Below are 21,729 nucleotides of genomic sequence, written 5' to 3' on the forward strand. Positions count from 1 at the left end.
AAAATTCAAATGGTAAATTTGGATGAAAATTTATTATTTTAGGTGATGCTGACCTTTAACCTTTTGACCTATTGACAAAATTATTAATTTGCCTTCTCCATTCTCTCAAAATAAAACTTTGTTGAAAATTTGATGACAAAACTCAAATGGTAAATTTAAATTTCAGGTCAATGGGATGTAAATTGATGATTTTAGGCGATGTTGACCTTTGACCTTTTTACCGCGTTATTAATTTGTTTTTTCCGTATTATCATAATAAAGCTTTGTTGAAAATTTGATGACAAAACTCAAATGGTAAATTTAAATTTCAGGTCAATGGGATGTAAATTGATGATTTTAGGTGATGTTGACCTTTGACCTTTTGACCACGTTATTAATTTGTTTTCTCCGTATTATCATAATAAAGCTTTGTTGAAAATTTGATGACAAAACTCAAATGGTAAATTTAAATTTCAGGTCAATTGGATGTAAATTGATGATTTTAGGTGATGCTGACCTTTGACATTTTGACAAAATAATTTTTTTAAATTCTCCGTATTGTAATGATAAAGTTTTGCTGAAAATTTAGTGGCAAAATTCAAATGGTAAATTTAAATTTCAGGTCAATTGGATGAAAAATTAGTATTTTAGGTGATGCTGACCTTCAACCTTTTGACCTATTGACCAAATTATTAATTTGCCTTCTCCATTCTCTCAAAATAAAACTTTGTTGAAAATTTGATGATAAAACTCAAATGGTAAAAAAAGTTACGGCCTAAAAAAGTGATTGCAAAACCCCTTCTCCCGCTGCGCGAGGGACGGGCCAACAAAATCTTCATGATTCTGTTTTCTTAATGCGCAAATCAGACTGCTTACACCTGAAGATCTATTGCCAGATGTGTTGGTATTGTTCCAGCCTTTTAATTTGCTGGTGTCTATATAAACCACCCTCCGTGATAAATATGCTGAAGCTTTTGAAATGCCCATTGTTGGTCACAATGAGGACATTTCAGTCCAAACGGAGGCCATTTGGCCCATCACGTATGCAGGAAGTTTGGCCATTGTACCACATTGACCTATATTTTGATGTACGTTGGTATCTTTAATATCCAGTTATCCACAAGCTAAATACAGGCCAGTGTGCTGGATTTTCATCCACATCCGTTAAGGATGGTGAACTTTAACATGCGCCGCCCCCTGCTGGAAGCAGCACAAGGTTTTTAAGTATAACCCCGGTAGTTTGGAATATGTTTGTAGTTGTGTCGCTTCCAAGTGAAATGCTGATTACCAAGTTCATGGAATCATTAAGAAAAGCTCAGCTAGAATGATACTCACATTGATCTCATTTCACAGTTGCCTTCCGCATCTACGACATGGACAGAGACGGTTACATCTCCAACGGAGAGCTGTTCCAGGTTCTCAAGATGATGGTTGGAAGCAACTTGAAGGAGACACAGCTGCAGCAGATTGTTGACAAGACTATTCTCAACGCTGATAAAGATGGAGATGGACGCATTTCTTTCGCAGAGTTCTGCACAGTAAGTCCTCACCAGTAACACCACAACCACCACCAGTAACACCAGTCACACACCCCCAGTCACAACAAGTGAATCCTCTTGGATTGCGCTGAGGTTCGGGCTTGGAATTTCTAGGAGGAAGTATAATTTGTATGCAATGAAAGTACATGTAATATGGGATCGAGTAAGATCGAGTAAGCTTCACCAGTGCGCGTGCGCGAATTTACGTCACGTCGGCAGCGAGAAGGCGTTCCCCAACACGAACCAATCAGGAACTGCCACGCCCACTTATATGATCTCCGAATTCCTGTGACAGGAATTAGCGTTACACTGGCTGGAAGTCAATCGCTAAAGGCGCTTCCTCAGCGCCAATAACCACAAGTGGACCCACTTGAGGACTTGAGGCGTGTGCCAGTGGACAGAGGTGGTGACCTCACCAGTTGCAGTAAGTGTTTTCCTGTGAGAACCTGAGGGATGTTTAATTACCCCGCGCACGCGAAGCGAAAAGCGTGGTTAAGCAATCGGTTCATGTCCGTCCATTCGTCTGTCCGTCTGATCAGTTCGTGGTCATTAGTTTATGATCGAGGAACGACTTATTTAAATAGAATGGTATATTTTGAACACGAATCGCAACATGAATAGGAAGTGCTGCCAATGCATGAAATAGAACATGCCAATGTGCTGGCAGACGGGTGCTGGAATTTGAGCACCTTCATCGTAAACGTCCATCCGAGGGATGGCACACACATTGTTCCCTCACCCTGTCTGTGAAATACCAGAATGGTGGTTTATAGCTGGGTCGAGATTCAAATCCAGGTGAGAGTGCTTACAGGTGAGTGTGAATACCTCTTGGCCATCCTGCCAGTGATCTATTCTGTAACAATCTTACTATAATTCACCAAATATCTGTCTGTCTGTCTGTCCGTCTGTTCCCAGGTACCGCAAAAACGGCTGAACCGATCGAAACGAAATTTGGGGTGGGTAATCCTGGGACCCCCTGGAGTAAAATAGGCTAGATTGTTTTTCCAATTTCCAGTTTTTCCAATTTTCCAGTTTTTCCAAACACTAATATTTACCTAATACTAATATTTTACACTAATATTAATGCATTAACTAATATTAATGCAAAAACAAGTTGCATTAAATATACACTAATATTTAATATTTACGAATAATATTTACCGATATGAACAGTGATGTGGCTTTTATTGAAATTCTACAAATACTGTTTAGATTTTGATGATTTGGGTGTGATATGATTCAACGGATGTTTATATAAATCGTTTAAAATTAAAAAAAAAAATCAATTTCTGATATTTTACCTTTTCATTTGGGCCTCCCAATTGAAGCCCCGCCCATAGGCCAGGTACCGTTGCTAGTATTAAATAATGTAAGAGTTTGAAAGACGTTGCTCAGCAATTGTATATACAGTACTATACAGTATATGTATTTTCAGTCCTTTGAGCAGAAATGTTGAAATTCTGCTGCTAGCTAAACCAATAACACCAGAGGTTATCATGGCTGTATTTGTTTGTGTATTTATGGTATTCTATGTACTTTTTATACATTATTTCTTTTTCAATTTGTATTATTTTGATTGGTTATTTTATATTCATGTGTTTAGTGTTTATTTATTTTGTTTGTTTGTTTGTTTATATATCTTCCATTTATTTTGTTTGTGCCACTCGAACAATGGATTTAGCTCACCAGGAACATAGTTCCGGGGAGCTTATGGGGTGGTGCGTCGTCCGTCAATCCGTAAACACTTGCAACTTCTTCTCCGAAACTGCTGATGAGATTGTGACCAAACTTGGATAAAATTACATTTGGATGTTTCAGCTCAAGTTTCCCCACAGCATTACAAAAAAAATCGGGGTCGAGGGGGGTCCACCGGAGGTCAAAGTGGTTTAGGTTTGATCCCCCAAAATTAAGGGAGACGCAAAGCACCCCTCCCTTTATATGAATCGCAACATCGTATATGGGATCCTCCCTCGTATATGGGATCCTCCCTCGTTCATGGGATCGTTTCTCTGTGTGCAACTTTAACATGGGGACTGGAAATTCTTTCTCGGCTTCTACTGGATGAAATCAGCTGCAAGTTTCAGAAGTAAATAATTTGTACATCGAGGTAATATGTTCCAAATTTCACCAACATCCGTTTCCGCATTCTTGAGTTTTATTTAGAAAACCCTCAAATTCACGTTGGTGTCCGTCCGTCCGTCCGCCCAAAACGTGTTATTAATTTTATCCGGTTTCAAAAGATAGGTATTTGATCTCTTCTTCAAAACTACACCCACAATGTTGATTAAACTTGTCCACACTCCACAGCCTTCATATCTGATGCCTAATGAAGGTGTATTGACTGCACAAAATCTGCGCTCATTAAGCGGGTCTATGGGGGATTTTTTGACCCCCCCCCCCCCTCCAAGAGGTATTTGCTGTCTTCTCCGAAACTACACACGATTTTGATGAAATTTGACTACAAGCTTCATATCTGAAGCCTAACGAAGGTGTATTGACCGCATCAAAATCTGTGCTCAACATGGGGGTCTACGGGGGAGGGGAAGGGATTTGACTCCCCAAAACAGGTATTTGCTGTTTTCTCCGAAACTACACACGATTTTGATGAAACTTGGCTACAAGCTTCATATCTGATGCCTAACGAAGGTGTATTGACCGCATCAAAATCTGTGCTCAATAAGGGGATCTACGGGGAGGGGGAGGGGATTTGACTCCCAAAAACAGGTATTTGCTCTCTTCTCCGAAACTACACACACAATCTCAATGAAACTTGATTGATCACAACCTTCATCACACATGATGTACCAAAGTTTGTCCACGGCATTAAAAATATCAGGGTCTGAGGGAGTCTGTGGGGGATTTGAGTGAGTGTTTGTTGCTCCTGATCCAGATGAGCTTCAGGACCCGTGATCCTATATTTTGCTTGGCTCATAGGGGCGATTCCCAAAAATTGGACATTGAAAAATTTCGGCTCCGGTAATTCTTGGAAAAAAATGCCAGGGACATATAAAAGGCTCCTTTATGTGGTATGTGCCATGTGGCAAACTATGATTGAAAGTCCAAACGCGTAGAACCAGGCTGTGCTAAGATTACCGAAAGCACATTTTGTTGGTCCTCACAAACTGATTGTTGATGGAATCAAGATAGTATTCTTGATTCAATCCCCCATGAAACCCTGCGGCTTTGAGTGCACGTCAGAACCTCCCACGCCAATGTATCTGTGCCATTTCGCATATAAGCCGCTGTCATGGGTACGAAATTACACCTTGACGGAGAGTGCCAGGAATAGTGTTGAGCGAGTCCAACATCAGTCGCATGGCCTCGCGATGATCTGACTATCTCCCGTCCTGCCCCGTAGGTGGTCGGAGGTCTGGACATTCACAAGAAGATGGTCGTGGACGTGTGAGCGACCCAGCTTCGCTCGAGCGATCCAGTGTGACCCCAAGGGAGAGCACCTTTTATAACCCGGAGCGGGTTCAATCCCAAATACACAGTAAATAACTTTAGAATGCCTTTATTCTGGCAGGGTGTCTCCATTATCCCACCAGTGTTGCTTGCCTTCATATCTGATGCCTAATGAGGGTGTATTTCTCCCTGTTCCTCGTTTATGTTTCAAATTCGTTATTTATGATCCGTGGTGCCTCATTCTTTTTAACATCTATAGTTTGGAGCTAATGTACCGGGTTTTGTTTGGTGTAAAGCTTTGATGTCTCACTACCAGTTGTTCGAAAGCCTGAGGCCTGCAGGATGTCTTAATTTTCAAATCGCCTTATTTATTTATTTATTTTCGTTTTGTGGCGGATTGAATTAACAAATTCACACGACGAGGCCAATGGGGAAATGCAGACTACAGTATAAAGCTGTGGGTTGTGGTACAGGGATGATGAGCACAGCATATCTGATGAAGTGTATGTCTGTACATCTCCATTTTGTCTTGCCCTGAGAAGATTGTCCGTCATGACTAGACATGCAGGTTCGGATGTGTCAGGAAAATCAAAACGATTTTTCTGTCCTTTTGTGTAAGTAATCATGAAAAACATTCAACTTAATGCAAAAAAACAAAAACAAGTTGCTTTTCAGTCCATATGACTAAGTTTGTCACCCCCTCTCCCCATGTCCCCATCAGCCCCCATACTAATTTGACACATCCACTGCACTCCATGCGTTAAAGGCAATTTAATTCCAAGGATAATGAAAAGATTCATTCGAAACGTTTCCATGGAGATGAGCACTCAGCAGTGGTTTGTGACGTCAGTCTTGTCTGTCCCAACTTGTTGACTCATTGTGTAAATTGATTGTACCGTTTGTGGTTTGCCTCGAAAATGCCACCCCGTGTCTCGTGCTGGTCCTAATTGAGAAGTTTCACCGAGTATGCCAGCTTTATATATTTTTATGGGGACATTTATTCCTTCATACCATACGCTATCAACGTCATAAGAATCGATGATGATATTACCTTTGTGGACGTAGGTTAAAAAAAAAATACTCGTAAAATACCAGCTTGGGTCACTGCCACCACTGCTGTGCTTAGCTTTCCAGGAGAGAATAGATGTGTGTTTTACATGGTCTTAACTAAACTCGACACTTGCCAAATCAATGATGTTTTGAGGGATTTTTTTTTTTTAAATTTGCACAACCTACTACTACTACTCCAACTACTACTGTTACTACCATACTACTATTTAAACAGCTTAAATTATTTCCATTTTCTTGTGGGATCGTTTGGGTGGAGGTTTTTAGCCCAAGTCTTTCACGAACCAGCTGGCCAGGCCTGCCGTTCCACTGAATATGTTTTGGCAGGAAATTGTAACTTTTTTTTTTTGGGTGCCGGTGATATCTCGCCTACTCTTCAGGCAGGAAACGGGATTTTTAAGGGCCAACTAATTTTGGCAGAAGGGACACCTGGCTTAATGTCCATCCGAGGGACAGTTGATTCGTTGATGCAATGCCGCATGCCTGTGAAACACCAGGACGAGTTGATAGTCGAGTCGTGATTCAAACCCAGTGCAGACAGCTTTTTTTTCTTTTTTTCTTTTTTGTATACAAGATCGAGGCTCGTCTAAGAGCTAAAAGTAAGTGCACTATGCCGCTACTTCTACAGTCTACTCTACACCATCCTGTGGGACCCTCGAACAGGATGACTATATTTGATCATTATTAAAACTCATCTTACATCCACATGTGGAAACCTCTGTAAATACCACGTCTCATGTCACGTGCATCCACAGAAATAACTGGAATCATTGAAGTCGCAGTTTGTGCGCAATGGATATTTTTACTTGCGGAAATCGAAGATTTTTCAAGTATATTGGTTGGTCTCGTGCGTTATTCTGTCTGTTTGTCTGTCAATCGCCTACAGGTCACAGTTTTAAACCAATCTTTACGAAACTTCACCAAACGGTGGAGTTGGTCATAAGAAAGAAGCCTATTGATTTTGAGGTCAAAGGTCAGCATAGACCAAAGGTAAACACAACATTGTGAAATTTATAAAGTCCTTAATTTTTATCCGATTGGCTTGAAATTTGACGAGGATTTGCATACTTGATCATTGAATACAACCACCGCTAACTTTGAAAGCCAAAATATGCCAAAAGGTCAACATATGTCAAAAGGTCAACTTATGTCAAAAGGTCAACAATTTGGGTGAAATTTCTAAAATGCCCAATTTTCATCCGATTGGCTTGAAATTTGAGGAGGATTTGCATACTTGATCATTGAATTCAACCACCAATAATTTTTGAGGCCAAAGGGTCAACAACTTAGTTTAGGGATCTTGCAAGTATCGTGCTATGCACGACACATTTCTTGTTACCTTTGCCAGAGGAGAGGGTATTGCATTTGAGTCCGTTTGTTTGTCTGATTCTTTGTCTGTTTGTTTGTTTGTCTGTTTGTTTGTTTGTCTGTTTGTCCGCACAGAATAAATATGATTTTCTCTGCAACCGTTGGTCCGATTGACAGGAAATTTTCACCATAGGTGCAACTCCACCTGTATATATTTTTTGATAATTATGACGTCATAGGTCACGTGGTTCGGCTGCCATCTTGGAAAAATCGAAAAATTTGCACCTCTATATCTCGGAAAGCGCTGAATAGAAAAAATTGAGACATGGCTCATTGTAAAGAACTCTCCATGGGGAATAAAATATGTTAATGATGATGTCATAGGTGCCTCCATTATGACGTCATAATTCGACAAGTACAAAACTTCATCCGATCAAGATGAAATTTTTTGAGCGTCATGTAGGCATGAATTGGTGGAGAAAAAAAAATAATGATGACGTCATCGATCACGTAGTTCGGCCGCCATATTTGTTTTAACACAAAAGCCTTAAAAACCACTTAAAATACATCCTGGCGAGGGTTTGCAATCTCTGATTGCTCTTTTTCTTGTTTTTCTTATTTTAGAGATGACATCTAAAGTGAAAAATGTTATAACAAACGATTCAAAGATTTTTTTTTCCTTTAATATACCTCTACTCTACCCGACATATACATAGAATAACTGCCCAAGCATATTTGGGCAGCAATTTTGAAATTGACCAGCCACCGACACACAACAGTCCACAATTTCCGAAAAAGAATACAACTACAATGATCACAGGTGTTTCTTAAGAGTTCTCGGAACGTTCAGCCAAATCACGTTTCAGACTCAGCTGGAGATCCACATCACACAGGAGGACATTGGCTGAGAATCCGTGTGTGTTCCATGGAGCTCCATCGTGTGTCCTACATATCGCTCATGACATAAACCGAAGCAACGATAGTGTTCCGTGTTTATACTGTATTTGGACCGATAACATTCGACAAGAATATCGATATATGATGTCATTCGCTCCAGCACCGGAGTCCGCACGTGATGTATCATTTGTTGTAAGCTCACTGTTCCTGTCCTAAGACGAACGCCAGCACATCAACGTGGACTTCACCTGTCGCTGTTCACCTGTATGATGTGTGACGACGAACTGCGGTGATGTCAAAACACACGTGGCTTCCCAGTCTTAAGCAGATGAACCCACATCGGTTTCAACTTGTGATGTCCCACTCGTCAGGTTGGACTGTTTTGACAGAATGAAAAATATGTCCATAAACGGCGACTATGACGTTCTCCGGTTTTGATGTCTTGTGACTTCCTACTTTCCCAGGGATGGTTCTCAGCCAATGGAATGTCCATGACTGGTCATGGGCACCCCGATGCTCTGCCAAATGTATGTGCCTACGGCCTACCTACCTCCTACATACGTTGCAACCATAAACTAGATGGTATTCATAGAATACCCTACCCTGTGTAGTCAACTTGGTGTGAGCCAACTCTTCTGTTTTTGAACATTTTTTTTCTTCGATCCAATATGGCTGCCAGACCACGTGAGCGATGACATCATAAGTTTATATTCTCTAATATAATTGTTGCAGAGGTCATGCTCAATACATTTCAAACTGATCAGACTAAGCGTTGTCCCTGTCGAATTATGACGTCATAAGTATGGCACCAATGACGTCATCGTTAACAACACCTATTCCCCAAAATATGGAGTTATTTATTATGAGCCACGTTTAAATTATTTTCATGCAGCGGTTTTGGATATAGGGGTGCAACATTTTTGGGTTTTTCCAAGATGGCGCCTGTGCCACATGACCTATGACGACATGGTTATCATTAAAATATTCTACAGGAGGAGGCGCTCCTATGGTGAAAATTTCGTGCCCATCAGACCAACAGTTGGTGAGAAAAAAAAATCAGAATGATCGGATAAGTGTTGTACTTGTCCAATTATGACGTCATAACGAAGGCACCGATGACATCATCATAACAAATCCTATTCCCCAAGGGCAGTATTTGACAATGAGCCATGTTTCCATTTTTTCCATGGAGTGGTTTCGGAAATATAGAGGTACAACTTTTTTCGATTTTTTCCCAAGATGGCGGCTGTACCACGTGACCTATGACATTATAATTATCATTAAAAAAATTATACAGGAGGAGCCGCACATATTCTGAAAATTTTGTGTCCATCGGACTAACAGTTGCAGAGGAATTTTTGTTTTATTCATACTGATCAAATCAAGCGTTGTACTTGTCGAATTATGACGTCATAATTAAGGCACCGATGACATCACCATCAACATATCTTATTCCCCATGGGGAGAACTTGCCAATGAGTCATGTTTAATTTTTTTTCATTGAGCGGTTTGGGAGATATAGAGGTGTAATGTTTTTCCAAGATGGCGTCCCTACCACGTGACCTGTGACGTAATTATGCATTAAACATTATACAGGCGGAGGCGCTTCTATGGTAAAATTTCGTGTCAATCGGACCGACGGTTGCCGAGAAAATGAATTTTTAAAATGCAGACACGCACGGCACACACACGTACGTACCTGAATGCTTCACCCCGCTTTTCGCTTCGCGAGCGCAGGGTAATAAGAGCCAATAAACCTCATCACTGAAGGATCCAACAGGTGAGCCAGATGTTTTCCATACCGGCAGCAGTGGGATCTGAAGAATATTGCTTTCCAGAATGCAATTCCACTCACAGTTTGTTCTCATTAAAATGCCAGCTCCATCACCGCGATGCTGTAGGGATGATGACGCCCAATTTGCACAAACATTCATTCTTGCTGCTACAAGCACATCCAGGTAACCCCCTTTTCATTGCTCACCATTTGTGATGCACATCTTGATGTGCTCAAGGATGTCACGCTCAGATGACCCTGATGGTCCACAGTCTTCATCACATGGATGATGCATTTCCTCATCCGTTTTGACTATTTTGTATAAAACTGAATCTTGCATGATAATAATACCGGATTTCTTGGTTTTAAATGCGACCAAAATGTATTTCACAGAAAGAGTATCTCATCTGAAAGGCCTTGTTTAACTTGCTTCCTTCCGCTCCATTTGGTTAGTTCACCACTTCGAGCAACGATGGCAGACTTCGAAAGGTACCTTGAGTCAATTTGTTGTCTTAAAACATAACTTCAAAAACATGACCATCACCACCATCACCACCATCTCTTATCTTCCCCCATCCAAAACCTTGATCTTTTCTACCCCCGTTAATTCACCCCAGATCCACTTTTTTGAAATTCCGACTTCTTTCCTGAAAGTCCTAGCTGTGTCCATGTGTTTTTTTAACCTCTCCCACCCCCTCCCTTCCCACGCCTCCTCCCCCCAAGCCCTCTCCCTCCCACAGATCTCCCGATGTCCCTGCTCTCAAATGTTGTGTTTGTGTGCTTCCCCCTCTCTCCCCATCTTGTCTCCCGCTCCCCTTATTCTATGTTTTATGTGTCTGTTTGATTTTTTGTGTGATTAATGTTAGCTCTTACACGAGCCTCCATCTTATATACAAAAAAAAAAGTAGACAAGACCTGTCGATTGAGAGGTTTAATCAAAAGACGACATGCACTTCACATACATTCATTTCCCTGAGGTCATCTTCCATCTGCTTGGAAGTAAGCTCGCATCACCTTCATCAACCATCCTTTGCGTTTAGATATGGTGTGAGCAAAAATCACTTACACTTCGCTCCGAAACTGTGGTTTGAACCTCCACTTAAAATAAGTGAAATGAAACATTTTGAAAAATTCGAATTATTCTTACTCAGATTTCAACATCACCGTAATACATATAACCAAGTCATATAAACTTTCTTCATATAAGATGATTTGTAATAGCTACCACCAGGTGGCGCTATACAATACACATTTGCATAGAGATAATTGGGGTCTTCCCCCTTCCATGAACCCCCCTGCCCCAGATATGCTACCTTGACAGAAACCATACTTGGGTTACCCTAAGGCAACATGGAAAATTCGGTTGGATTTGGTGCAGTAGTTTTTTAGTTTTTGAAGCACATATATACACAAACAAATACACAATTTCACTTTGATAGTACAATACAGCATAGAAGATTAATACTGTACCTTCAATAATTTAGTAGGAACTTCCATAGGTCTGTAATATACCTGAGTTCTGAAAACATAGGTTGTTCTGCAGAATCCACATTGAAATGACAGGAACAGACAATTTCAGGCAAGTCTTGCCAATATAAATGTCTTTGAAAAACAAAAATGGCGCATCTTCAGGCCGAATCGACCTCTGTCCTAAATAAATGGACACCATGGATGTGTGGTTGGTGTGGGTTGGTTGGTTGGTTGTGGGTTGGTTGGTTGGTTGTGGGTTGGTTAGTGTGGGTTGGTTGGTTGGTTGGTTGTGGGTTGGTTGGTTGGTTGTGGGTTGGTTGGTTGGTTGTGGGTTGGTTGGTTGGTTGGTTGTGGGTTGGTTGGTTGGTTGTGGGTTGGTGTGGGTTGGTTGGTTGGTTGGTGGTTGGTTGGTTGGTTGGTTGTGGGTTGGTGTGGGTTGGTTGGTTGGTGGGTTGGTGTGGGTTGGTTGGTTGGTTGGTTGTGGGTTGGTTGGTTGGTTGTGGGTTGGTGTGGGTTGGTTGGTTGGTTGGTTGTGGGTTGGTTGGTTGGTTGTGGGTTGGTGTGGGTTGGTTGGTTGGTTGGTGGTTGGTTGGTTGGTTGGTTGTGGGTTGGTGTGGGTTGGTGGTTGGTTGGTTGGTTGGTTGTGGGTTGGTGTGGGTTGGTTGGTTGGTTGGTTGTGGGTTGGTTGGTTGGTTGTGGGTTGGTGTGGGTTGGTTGGTTGGTTGGTGGTTGGTTGGTTGGTTGGTTGTGGGTTGGTGTGGGTTGGTGGTTGGTTGGTTGGTTGGTTGGTTGTGGGTTGGTGTGGGTTGGTTGGTTGGTTGGTTGTGGGTTGGTTGGTTGGTTGTGGGTTGGTGTGGGTTGGTTGGTTGGTTGGTTGTGGGTTGGTTGGTTGGTTGTGGGTTGGTTGGTGTGGGTTGGTTGGTTGGTTGGTTGTAGGTTGGTTGGTTGGTTGTGGGTTGGTGTTGGTTGGTTGTTGGTTGGTTGGTTGGTTGTGGGTTGGTTGGTTGGTTGGTTGTGGGTTGGTTGGTTGGTTGTGGGTTGGTGTGGGTTGGTTGGTTGGTTGGTGGTTGGTTGGTTGGTTGTGGGTTGGTGTGGGTTGGTTGGTTGGTTGGTGGTTGGTTGGTTGGTTGGTTGTGGGTTGGTGTGGGTTGGTTGGTTGGTTGGTTGTGGGTTGGTGTGGGTTGGTTGGTTGGTTGGTTGGTTGTGGGTTGGTTGGTTGGTTGGTTAGTTGGTTGTGGGTTGGTTGGTTGTGGGTTGGTTGGTTGGTTGTGGGTTGGTTGGCTGTGGGTTGGTTATCAACCTTACCAACTCATAACGAGCTCAGCCTGAGCTTCTGGGGGTCGTGGGTGGGTTTCCATGGCAATATACCATGATGCTGTTATTAGGCCCAACTGTGCATCTGCACTAATGACTATTCCAACAGACCCATTACTTATCCACTCTTGGTAATTATAATCACCGCTGATCACATGATAATTAGCACAATGCACCAGACATCTCCTTTTCTGTAAAAACGGGTTATTACTGAACCTTTATTAATTATTGTAGGGCTCACAGGATAGCCTAGAGGTGTGCACGCTCACCACCTGGCATTAGGCTCACCTGAGCGTGCGTACCTCTAGGGCTAGGCTATCCCGTGAGCCTGGTTTTGAATCCCGACTCGGCTATAAACTACCATCCAGGTGTTTCGCATGCAGGGCAAGGCATCATTGCCCTGAACAAATTACTAATTCCTGTGCGAATCATCTTCACTCACACGTCAGGCCTACCCAGCCAGTTCGTGAAAGACTTGAGACCGATAATATTATATGGTCGACCCCACGAGAAGATGGGAACAATCGGGGCCGTTAAAGAACTGGTCGGAGAAGTTTATTAGTTATTGCATATTTCTTTTAGTGGACTGAAATCGCACTGCAACAATTGGAATCTCCTGCGATGAAGTTAACTCCGAGGGCCTTTCACTCACTCACCGCAGGCAGGTTGGTGGTCTTTCTGTCTTCTACCGAATCCTCTCCGGCCTTGCTCCTCCAGCTCTCTCTGGGCTCTGTCCCCCCAATATTCCTACAAGTCGCACAAGATCTGCCAGCAACCCTCTTATGGTTAAACTGCCAAAATCTCGGCTCTCTGCTCACCTTCACTCCTTCATTCCTCTTTACTCCCGCCTCTGGGACAAACTACCCCACTCCCTTCAATCCCACTCCTCCCTCCAGGTCTTTAAAACAGCTGTTCACCACCATCTCTTATCTTCCTCCATCCAAAACTTGATCTTTTCTGCCCCCGTTAATTCACCCCAGATCCAATTTTCTGAAATTCCGACTTCTTTCCTGGAAGACCGAGCAGTGTCCATGTGTTTTATACTTCCCCCCCCCCCCCCTCCCCCCGTTTCCCATGCCTCCTCCCCCCAAGCCCTCTCCCTCCCACAGATCTCCCGATGTCCCTGCCCTCCATCTTGTCTCCCGCTCCCTTTATCATGTGTTTTATGTCTCAGTTTGTTTTTTTGAGATCAATGTTAGCTCTTACACGAGCCTCGATCTTGTATACAAAATAAATAAATAAATAAAATTGAAGGTGAAATGAAAGATTGTTTTATTACTTTTACTGATTTAAAACCTACAGGGAGGGAGTTGCGGGGAGACTTCAAGACAATTTACAAGATCACCATGGATCCAGGAAGGTGTTCAAAAGGTTCCACGTACAAGATACAATAGTCCAAAATGTTTTTATTTAATTTTTCCAATAATCTTTTAAAAGCATATACAATCAATAAGAGAAGGATACACTTTCATACGAACCCATATACACTCATATATTAAATATTCTAATCATACGCTGGCATGTCTTCAACCACCCTGAATGCCTCGTTCCGAGAACATTTTGAACGTCCCCCGTACCTGCGTTAACAAAAGGATTCCAACCGAAGGCTTCACGGTATACTCATATAACCATATACGATACACATCATAGGGTATTACATGTCTCATTAATAGGGAGGTTTTAACAGAGGGCTGATTGCATCTCATTCGCATATTAAACATTTGATGGAGAGATTATAATTAATGATAAGTGCATTTATTTATGGCGAAATTATATTCCGCACGCACCGACAGGTGTGGTTATGCTTGATGTGCAAGGAGTGGGGGGTAAGGGGATGAGGGAAGGCTCATTTAAGGCGTAATATGATTTTTCTCATTCATATATAGACCACCAACCATTTGTCATAAAAAATAGGGAGCTGTACCGTGTATAACCGGGTGGCAGGAAAGTACAGAGGTATGAACACTTACCTGTCTAGCCTGGGTTTGAATCTCGACCCAGCTCTAAACTGTCGCCCTGGTGTTTCGCAGGCAGGTACGAGGTATCAATGTGTATGTCGTCCCTCGGCTATTACTAGTCAGAACATGTTGCAGACACAAAGATGTCTTTCGCTAAAAGAGCACAGGTGAGTGAGTCTGTGGTACCCTGAACAAACTACACACCTGTGCCAAAATCGCCTTCGGTCGAACGTCAGGCATGACCATCCGCTTCGTGAAAGACTTGGGACAGAAGCATTCCTCAGTAGATCCCAAGAGCAGGTGGGAATATTGGGGAATGTTAAAAGGAGATAAGAGAGAGAATGAAATGCTTGTTTCTCAGATATTATCCTTTTGTATGCAGCACGTGGCTGCAGGTAGCATCATTTGCTGTGGCTGTGCTGCCGATGCAGTGCCCCCTGTAGGTAAGAGCAGGAATTTGGAATTTGTTTATGGTGCTGGCGGTAGCTCACATACTCGTCGTGAACGACATCCTGGGATCTTTAACGTCCACCGACTAAAGCCGACAGGACGCCTGGTTAAACCTCCATCCGAGGGGCGGCGCACACATTGATGAATCCACCTGCCTGTGAAACACCTGGAAGGCAGTTTATAGCTAGGCCAGGCCAAATAAAAACCCAGGCTAGACAGCACATGCAGGTACCTACCTCTAGGTCATCGTGCCAGGTATATTTCTCAGGTGAAGCATGCTTTGTCCTCCATTTAACCATCTATTTCAACAAAGATTGTTGAGATTTGTCGCTGCGTACATTTTCTACATTTTTCCAGGTAAGCCGAATGACCTGTACTCTTTGTCCTCACACCTACGTTATGATGAGCGTTGCAAAAAAAAAAAATGTCTGCTTCGAGTCAGAGTGAAAAGATCTCTTTGCCTTTCGAACACGTCACAGCTGAAACGCGCTCCATTGGAAGCGAAGCTGCGGAATTCCAGGTAGAATTCCTCGGTTGAAATCATTCCAGGAGCGCGCTCCACCGAAGCCGGCCGTCTCGAACACTCGACGAGACCGTCAGAGCGGCCCCTTGTACTGACCGTTCGAAAGTTGTTGCCGCTTGGAGTTCGTGCCTGACGTCGTCATGCTGCTGAAACGCTGCAGACGTCTCTGCAACACACAACGTAATGCGCACCGAGCATCAGAAATAATCATCCATTTCGAGCCCCTTGCTTTTCCTTCTTTGGTGTAAAGGGAACAAAACTCTTTGCTGTGTTACTCTTCTCATCTCAACACGCGCTCATGATGTGCGGAGCCCGGGTTCAAATCTCATTTGAGTACACTGATATATACAATGTCTTAGTAGTTCCTGTATGAGTATATTGGTATCTACTAACATATCCTTGTAAAACTTATTAGTGTACTGGTATCGAGCAATCTCTTCGTCCTGCTTGTGACGTGTGCACGCTCCTCCATGAGCCTCATATCAATATAAAAACTATATGGTATTCATAGAATACTTACCCTGCACAGTGAACTTGTTGTGAGCCAACTCTTCGGTTTTGAACATTGTTTTTTCTTTAATCCAATATGGCGGCCAGACCCACGTGAGCGATGACATCATAAATTCGTATTCTCTAATATAATTGTTGCATAGATCACGCCCAATACATTTCAAACTGATCAGACTAAGCGTTGTCCCTGTCGAATTATGACGTCATAATTATGGCACCAATGACGTCATCGTTAACAACACCTATTCCCCATATGGAGTTCTTTACAATCAGACATGTTTCAATTTTTTCCATGCAGCGGTTTTGGAGATATAGAGGTGCAACATTTTTCGGTTTTTCCAAGATGGCGCCTCCACCACATGACCTATGACGTCATCAACATCATTAAAATATTCGAAAGGAGGAGGCGCTCATATGGTGAAAATTTTGTGTCCATCAGACCAACAGTTGCCGGAAATTTTTTTCTATCGGATAAGTGTTGTACTTGTCGAATTATGACGTCATAACGAAGGTACCGATGACATCATTAACATATCTTATTCCCCATGGGGAGTACTTGACAATGATCCAGGTCTCAATTTTTTCCATGGAGTGGTTTCAGAGATATAGAGGTGCGAAGTTTGTCCAAGATGGCGCCTGTACCACGTGACCTATGACGTCATAATAATCATTTAAATATTCTACAGGAGGAGGCGCTCCTATGGTGAAAAATTCATGTCAATCGGACCAACGGTTGCCTAGAAAATGAATTGTTTAAATGCAAACACGTACAGCACACGGCACGCCGCACACGTACGTACGTACCTGAATGCTTAACCCTGCTTTTCGCTTCGCGAGCGCAGGGTAATGAAAAGGGCACGTTTATCATGTGTCGAGGTCATATTGATGTGATGGGCCAAATGGCTTAACTTCATTTGCCAAAACCTTCTTACATCATTTATGTACAAGTTTCTCCACAAGCCTGAGATCACTGTTAAAAACAGATGGGGAATGTCAAACCACAAGCTTGGAGAGTTGTGGAGTTTAAAAGGTACAGTGACAGGAGGCAATTACCTTTGGGCACAGGGGCTACTGGCAGCGACTTCTGGCAATGTAAGACGGTGATGTCATTCCCCCTCCCAGCGGCCTCTTGCTGGCATGAGCATAACGAGTGCACAGTCAGCAGTTGGCCACCGGACCTCATTACAAAGACAAATGTCCGTGGGCGACCATTAGGCCAAAGGAATGGCAGTTTCTCAAATTTAAGATGGCATCAATTGGGTCACCTCCTCCACCAATTGGTGGTGTCACAATTGTCCTCCTACTCCTTTCTTCTAATCCTCCACCCCTTTTGACCCTCCATATACACAGTACTCTGGCTTAAAGAGACCAAACGGTAATGGACCATTTGGTATGTTACATGACAATACGTCATCTGTACAAAGGTTGCCCTCAGAAACTTTAAAAGAGTGAAACTATTTTCTTCTTTGCAATAAAAAATAAACATGGGGTTGACTTATAAGCGAGGCCACCCAGGTGAGCTGAGCCGTTATTGGGTCTTCAATTGATAACAGGTGTTCTTATACTGCATGCAGCTCTCATTGTAACATCATAAAAATAAATGAATGACGACGAACAGGATTGAGCATTCGATGAGGTGAGATAACTTTAGAGGAAATGCTGCAACGACATAGGCCCGGGGATGGATGGGGGACAAAGTTCACAGACCACAAACTTAACATCGAGAATTGGAAAAAATGCAAGGGTATTTCATACAGTGTTGTTGGTGGATTACCGGTAAGGAATGAAGAGACAGGTGAACAATTCAAAGGGAATAACAATGGGGCCTAGAGGTAAAAGTCTAAGATAAAGGGTTTGGCATGTCTGTTAAATCGGAAGTGGAATCGACATTCGGTGACATCACGCTCTATGTTCGCTCGGCTTCAAAGAGATTCAATAAAACAAGTTTGCTAAATAATGTAAGAGTTTTCATGATCATAGATGCTTTAGAATCGCATAATGTCAATCATTTCCTCTTTAAGGTCGAGGATCATGGAAGAGCGAGGAAACGGATGGTCTGAACTTACGTGCTGTGCTGTACGTGTATGGTATGAACTTACATTGGGGTAACAGTTGGATATAATAAGCAAAGGAATGAATGAACAAGAAAAGAGGGCCGAGGAAGGGAGGAAATAGTAACCTGCAAGTAAGGGGTAGGTTAGGAAAGGTTAATGGGGTAGAAAAGATTGTGGGTAAGAATGGGAGATGACCACCTGCTTAAAGGCTTGGAGGAAAATGTGAGATAAAACAGCCTCTGGAAGTCAGTTTAACTTATGGGAGAAGTGAGGAATAAAGGAGTTGAGGTGTGCAGTAAGTCTGGATTTTGGAATTTATCTAGGATGGGGTTACTTGAAGAAAACGTGCATCCTTGAATTGCTTGGAAGGTTGGATAACTGAGAGAGCAGAAGGAGCAATGCAGATGAATAAAATGTTGAAAACAGGGAGATCACCGACCTGCCTGCGATGTGAGAGCCACAGGTGCTTCGGCCTCATCACAGGAGATTCCACTGATGTTGAAAAGCTTTAGATTCAACAAAATGCAGCAGAGAAACATTTCACGCTGGTATTACAGGAGCAGTATTCATTGAGCTATGCACAGAAGCTTTTTAAGCTGTGAGTAGTTCAGATTTTTCAAGGAAAGACTTGGAATGATGGAGGATGCCCAGCCGAGCACTGGCCTTGGAGGCCAGCTTTGCTATGTGGTTGGCCCAAGAGAGTTCATGGCTGTTGGTGAGACCTATAACTTCATGAGATCAAACCTCTTCCATTGGCTGACCATGGAAATAGGCGGGTTAGTTTGACGATCCTTCCAGAGAGATAGGATGATACTGTGGGATTTTCCAAGATCAAGCAACATGTTCCATTTATCAGACCAGAGTCTCATAATTTCCAGATCAGCAGAGCGTCTGCAGTTGTCGTCTGCCAAGCAGAGGGATGGGGGTAATATATGACACAATGTAGAATCGTCTGCAAAAGGGAAGACAGGGTTTTCCAGAACATTACAGAGGTCATTAGTATCAATGAGGAACAAAACTGGTTCCAAAACACTGCTTTGGGGAATTCCACAAGCTCCTAAACTGGGTCCAAAACTACACTGGGAGAGGTTAAGAGAAGGTTCCATTAATGGCAACACGTTAACTGCGTGAGTGGAGGAAGTTAGGAATCCAGGAGTGAAGGCGGCCTTCTATGCTACAGGCAGAGAGTTTGACAAGGAAATCAGGATGCCACATGGTGTCGAATGCCCCAGATACAGTCATGTGAAAAAGTAAGTACACCCCATGTAAAGTTTTGACTTTTCAACATATTTCAACATACAGCTATTTGATCTTCATTTCAACAATATTGATAGATAAAGGTGATATAATATAACAAATATCATGAAACATTTACATTTTGTAGTCCATTGTATAATTTAAATAAACATAAATGCAAATTTCGCATGTGGAAAAAGTAAGTACACCCCTACATTTATCACTACTTCAAATACCTAATATTAGAATCAGGTGCGCCAGCTCAGGTGCAAATGATTACAACATCGTTAGAGAGGATCTTGGAGGAACCTGTCTTATTTAAACCTCATTGGTTTGCTCTTTGTTGTTGAAGTGTGCGGCGTCACTATGCCTCGATCAAAAGAGCTCTCTGAGGCCTTCAGAAAGAAGGTTAGAGCAGCCTACGAGTCTGGGAAGGGATTTAAAAACATCTCCAAACAATTTGAAATCAATCATTCGACTGTCCGCAAGATCATCTACAAGTGGAGAATATTCCAAACAACTGCCAACTTGTTCAGGCCAGGCCGCCCCAGCAAGTTCAGCCCGAGAACAGACCGCAAGATGCTGAAAGAAGTCTCTAAGGACCCCAGAATGTCATCACGGGACCTACAGGTAGCTCTTGCCACTGCTGATGTCAAAGTGCATGAGTCTACCATTAGAAAGAGGCTGCACAAATTTGATCTACATGGGAGGTGTGCCAGGAGGAAACCTTTGCTGTCCAGAAAGAACATCAGTGCAAGACTAAAGTTTGCCAATGAACACCCAGGCAAAGCCCAGCACTTCTGGAACAATGTGCTCTGGACAGATGAGTCAAAGGTAGAGCTATTTGGCCACAGTACCAGAAAACATGTTTGGCGAAAACCAAAGACAGCATTTGACCACAAGAACCTGATACCAACTGTAAAGCATGGTGGTGGAAATATTATGGCTTGGGGCAGCTTTGCTGCATCAGGGCCTGGGCAGCTCACCATCATAGAATCCACTATGAATTCTTCATTGTACCAGAGGGTGCTTGAGGATAATGTGAGGCCATCTGTCGGAAAGTTGAAGCTCAACCGAAGGTGGATCTTGCAACATGACAATGACCCGAAACATACCAGTAAATCCACCAAGGAATGGCTGAAAAGAAAGAAATGGAGGGTTCTGGAATGGCCAAGTCAAAGCCCGGATCTAAATCCCATCGAGATGTTGTGGGGGGATTTGAAACGAGCTGTGCATGCAAGAAACCCCTCAAACATCGCACAGCTGAAAGAATTCTGCATGGAGGAGTGGGCAAAAATGTCTCCCAGTCGATGTCAGAGACTGGTAGACAGTTATAAGAAACGCCTACTGGAGGTTGTTTCTGCCAAAGGGGGAAATGCCACCTATTAGAGCCAAGGGTGTACTTACTTTTTCCACATGCGAAATTTGCATTTATGTTTATTTAAATTATACAATGGACTACAAAATGTAAATGTTTCATGATATTTGTTATATTGTATCACCTTTATCTATCAATATTGTTGAAATGAAGATCAAATAGCTGTATTTTGAAATATGTTGAAAAAGTCAAAACTTTACATGGGGTGTACTTACTTTTTCACGTGACTGTATGTCATGGAGACGGTCATGACCTCTTGGTTGATTTATGGCCTCCAACCATTGCTGAGAGAGAATCAGCAGAATGTCTGGAGTTGAGTGAACAGGACAGCATCCAATCTCATTGTTAGAGATAAGGTTGTTTGAAAACAGGAAAGACATCAGCAGCAGTGATATATTCCAAGACTTTGCTTTTAATTGTAAGTAAACCTGCTGGTTTATAGTATGTTGGTAAACCTGCAAAAAAAAATTTGCCAAGTATGTTGCTCTGTAGTGTCTGTTTGTTTTTTTTATTTATCTTGAAGTGATGTTTGTTGACTTCTGGACAGACGGGAGGCAACCAAAGGAGAAGGACAGGCTGAAGGTGAAACAGTCATGTTACTTGTGATTTTAAACATCAATCTCAGGACCATGGAGACATTATTTCATACATCAGCTGGAAGAAAATAGACATTGGGAGATATCAGCATACTTCTACCCGAGCTACAAGGGCATCAGAAGATGATGGACAGAACAAAGACATCTGGTGATTTGGGATTTGAACCTGGGCTCCCCACATCATGAGCTGGGGGTTCAAATGGGAAAGTGAACACTCCAAGTCGTTTCTCTGTAAAACAATGTTGACTTTTAACAGTTTCTAGCAAAGCAA

The 21,729-nt window shown here is 42.6% G+C and overlaps 2 protein-coding genes across 5 annotated transcripts in view; one reads left to right on the forward strand and one right to left on the reverse strand.

Annotated features, from left to right (window-relative positions):
* LOC137426937 (calcineurin subunit B type 1) overlaps positions 1–6,825 on the forward strand; it is a 39,192-nt gene extending 32,367 nt beyond the window's left edge. The window contains exons 5-6 of the mRNA XM_068115977.2: positions 1,333–1,517; positions 4,876–6,825. Of these exons, the coding sequence (XP_067972078.2) occupies positions 1,333–1,517; positions 4,876–4,923 (233 nt within the window). The 3' untranslated portion in view covers positions 4,924–6,825. The remainder of the gene's footprint in view (positions 1–1,332; positions 1,518–4,875) is intronic.
* A 7,317-nt stretch (positions 6,826–14,142) lies between these two features.
* LOC137426936 (uncharacterized) overlaps positions 14,143–21,729 on the reverse strand; it is a 67,140-nt gene continuing 59,553 nt past the window's right edge. For all 4 annotated transcript variants that reach the window (XR_010984420.2, XM_068115974.2, XM_068115975.2 and 1 more), the window contains one exon: positions 14,143–15,850. Coding sequence is in view for 3 of the 4 variants with exons in the window: in XM_068115974.2 (XP_067972075.2) it covers positions 15,758–15,850 (93 nt within the window). In the remaining variant the exon portion in view is untranslated. The remainder of the gene's footprint in view (positions 15,851–21,729) is intronic.

The sequence above is a fragment of the Myxine glutinosa genome, chromosome 5 (assembly GCF_964187855.1).
Source record: "Myxine glutinosa chromosome 5, kmMyxGlut1.1, whole genome shotgun sequence".
Lineage (NCBI taxonomy): Eukaryota > Metazoa > Chordata > Myxini > Myxiniformes > Myxinidae > Myxine > Myxine glutinosa.